Source organism: Syzygium oleosum, unplaced genomic scaffold (assembly GCF_021117445.2).
Source record: "Syzygium oleosum isolate NSW1041296 unplaced genomic scaffold, Sole_v2.1 Sole_v2.59, whole genome shotgun sequence".
In the NCBI taxonomy this organism is placed as follows: domain Eukaryota; kingdom Viridiplantae; phylum Streptophyta; class Magnoliopsida; order Myrtales; family Myrtaceae; genus Syzygium; species Syzygium oleosum.
The window spans coordinates 231814-234483 of NW_026607543.1; the positions used below are offsets into that span (position 1 = coordinate 231814).

Sequence of the window (2670 nt, forward strand, 5' to 3'; positions counted from 1 at the left end):
AAGTCTATTTCTCATTATAGAAACGAATGAAGTCCCGTCTGTCTTCGCACAACAAACATCTATTGAGGTGAGATCGAGCGTAAATAATCGAGCTAAATCAACTCAATCGTCACTCAAATCGACCTCCTATAGTTAGCCTAGCACATCAATGATTGTACGATTACATACCATCACGAACCGTTACGACAAAAAATGCGAACCCCACTTTGTTGGACCAGACCCAAAAGCATGTTTTGATCAAGCAAACAGGTTTATGGATATCTAAAATCGTATATCATTATTTCTTACAAAAATCTTCTTAGTTTGAAACATTTCCTTTTTCTATTTTTGAGTTTTGGACTGAAAATAAATGAAGCAACTGTTTCAGTAAATTTTTTGTTTTTTTGCAGCTATAGGAAAGCACTATCATCTCCTCTTCTCCAACAGCTTCTTGTTCTGCAATGGCCCAGAAGGTGGGTCACATGAGGGAATCCGTCTGCATCCAAACACCCCCTCGCTCTTTTGCTGTGAAAAAGCACTGAAAACTTGGCAAAAAAGATGTTCTGGCATCCAAACACACCCCATTGCTGTCTTGTCTTCTAGCCCCCCAGAACCAATCATTGCTTAAAATTAAACCTGAAGATGATTATTATATTACCGCAGCTACCGTGATAAAAATCTAAGCGAAAAACCCAAGATCCGTACGAACCCTGCATGCTTTGCAGGGCCCTAATTCAATCCAGGCCTTACCCTTTTGGTGAGCAATTACTCCAAAACTCACCCACCTTTACTTCTTCACCAGCAATGAATTGGCAGTGACTAGCCAAACAAGTGAAATTGTACATATGAGACCAAAAGCCTAGGAGCTGGAGCTAGAGCTAGAGACTCTGGATGTTCTGAAATCGGGGAGGGAGATGATGTGTTTCATGGAAACCCCAAGATAGCTGAGATGAGGGAAGCTTATTAGAGGCACATTCAATGCCAATAAACCCCACAGCCATTCTCTCTCTCACTCTTCTCTTTCAATGCATCAACCGCATTTCTGGCCCACATTACAAGAAACACCCTCAGGCAAGAAGACGTATCTTTGGTCGACGCCTCCACGTCAAGGAATGGAGAGAGCCTGGCTTCTGGCTCTCTTGCTCCTCCAAATCGTGCCCATGCAGGAGGCTTTGGGCGTGGGAGCCGGCGTAGGCATCGGCATCGGGGGCGGGGGAGGCGGCGGCGGCGGCGGCGTCTGGATTGGTGGAGGAATTAGCAGCCCGCCAAACCAAAACCCACCCGGGTCGTCTTCATTGCCCAACCTTGAAGTGGCCTACAATGCCCTCCAAGCATGGAAGTCCTCAATCACAGAAGACCCCCAGGGGGTCTTGAAGTCCTGGGTCGGTCCCGACGTGTGCTCTTACAGGGGGATTTTCTGTGCAGATTCCCAGGAGAATTTCCTGGAAAACAATGGTCCTGTTCTCGCAGGCATAGACCTGAACCGCGCGAATCTGCAGGGCACTCTCGCCGCAGAGCTGGCTTCCCTCACAGACCTGACCCTCCTGCACCTCAACAGCAACAGGCTCTCTGGCTCGGTCCCTAGCTCCTTCACTGGCCTCACCTCTCTCCAGGAGCTCGACCTCAGCAACAATCGCTTGTCAGGCACATTCCCAAGCTCGCTCCTTTCCATGCCCAGCTTGCTCTATCTTGATCTCAGGTACAACAGCTTCTCTGGGCCAATCCCACCTGAGCTCTTCACCAATGGCAAGCTTGATGCAATCTTGCTCAACAACAACCGCTTCGATGGTGATCTGCCTGAGACATTGGGAAGCTCTCAGGCCTCTGTGATCAATTTGGCCAACAACAGGCTCAGTGGAAGCATCCCGGCCAGTCTCGGCTTCATGAGCGGCAACAAGATCAGAGAGATCCTGCTCTTGAACAATCAGCTCACTGGGTGCATCCCCGAGGGGATTGGGCTGTTCTCGGACATGCAGGTGTTCGATGTGAGCTACAATTCCCTGATGGGTCACTTGCCGGACACCGTCTCGTGCCTTACCCAGATCGAGGTCCTGAACCTGGGGCACAACAAGCTGTCCGGGGTCTTGCCCGACGTTGTCTGCTCGCTCAAGAGCCTAGTGAACCTCACCGTGGCCTACAATTTCTTCTCTGGATTCAGCCAAGAATGCACGACACTCCCCTTCCGGAATGTCGGGTTCGATTTCGCGGCCAATTGCATACCGAACCGGCAGATGCAGAGGCCTCAGCTGGATTGCTCGGCGATCCCAGGAGGGGGCTTGAATTGCCTGAGGATCCCTGGCGCTTCTCAGCCTCTGATTTGTGGGGCAATTGGGGTGTTGTCAAGAACAGTTGGGGATCTCGCTGGGACTGTCGGTGCTCTCATCCCGGCAGCTACTCCATGACAGAAGAGATACGGGGAGAGATAGGGACAAGAAAGAGAAAGTCCCCATTTTTGGTTTGGCCAAGAGAAGAGGTTGGTGATGCCGGTGTCTCTGCATTGAATAGCATTGTTGAAAATAGTAGACTATTTCGTTCTTTTACTCATCCTCTGCTGCATCGATTTATCTGTTCATGGAACTAGTACATACAGTAGGTGATCATATGACCTTCCATGGAGAAGACCAGGGTATGAGTTTGGAACAGTGTTTTTCTCTCTTCTTCTTGGTGCAGTATGAAGATAGTTACCACAAA

The 2670-nt window shown here is 49.4% G+C and overlaps 1 protein-coding gene across 1 annotated transcript; it reads left to right on the forward strand.

The window, feature by feature from the left end:
• Positions 1-831: 831 nt before the first annotated feature.
• On the forward strand, positions 832-2670 carry LOC115684516 (leucine-rich repeat extensin-like protein 6). The gene has a single exon (XM_030609263.2). It carries the CDS (start codon positions 1005-1007, stop codon positions 2379-2381), a length of 1377 nt encoding a protein of 458 aa, XP_030465123.2. The 5' UTR covers positions 832-1004; the 3' UTR covers positions 2382-2670.

Excerpts from the sequence above, each read along its gene's own strand:
- LOC115684516 (XM_030609263.2), top strand. The coding sequence starts at position 1,005 with ATGCATCAACCGCATTTCTGGCCCACATTACAAGAAACACCCTCAGGC.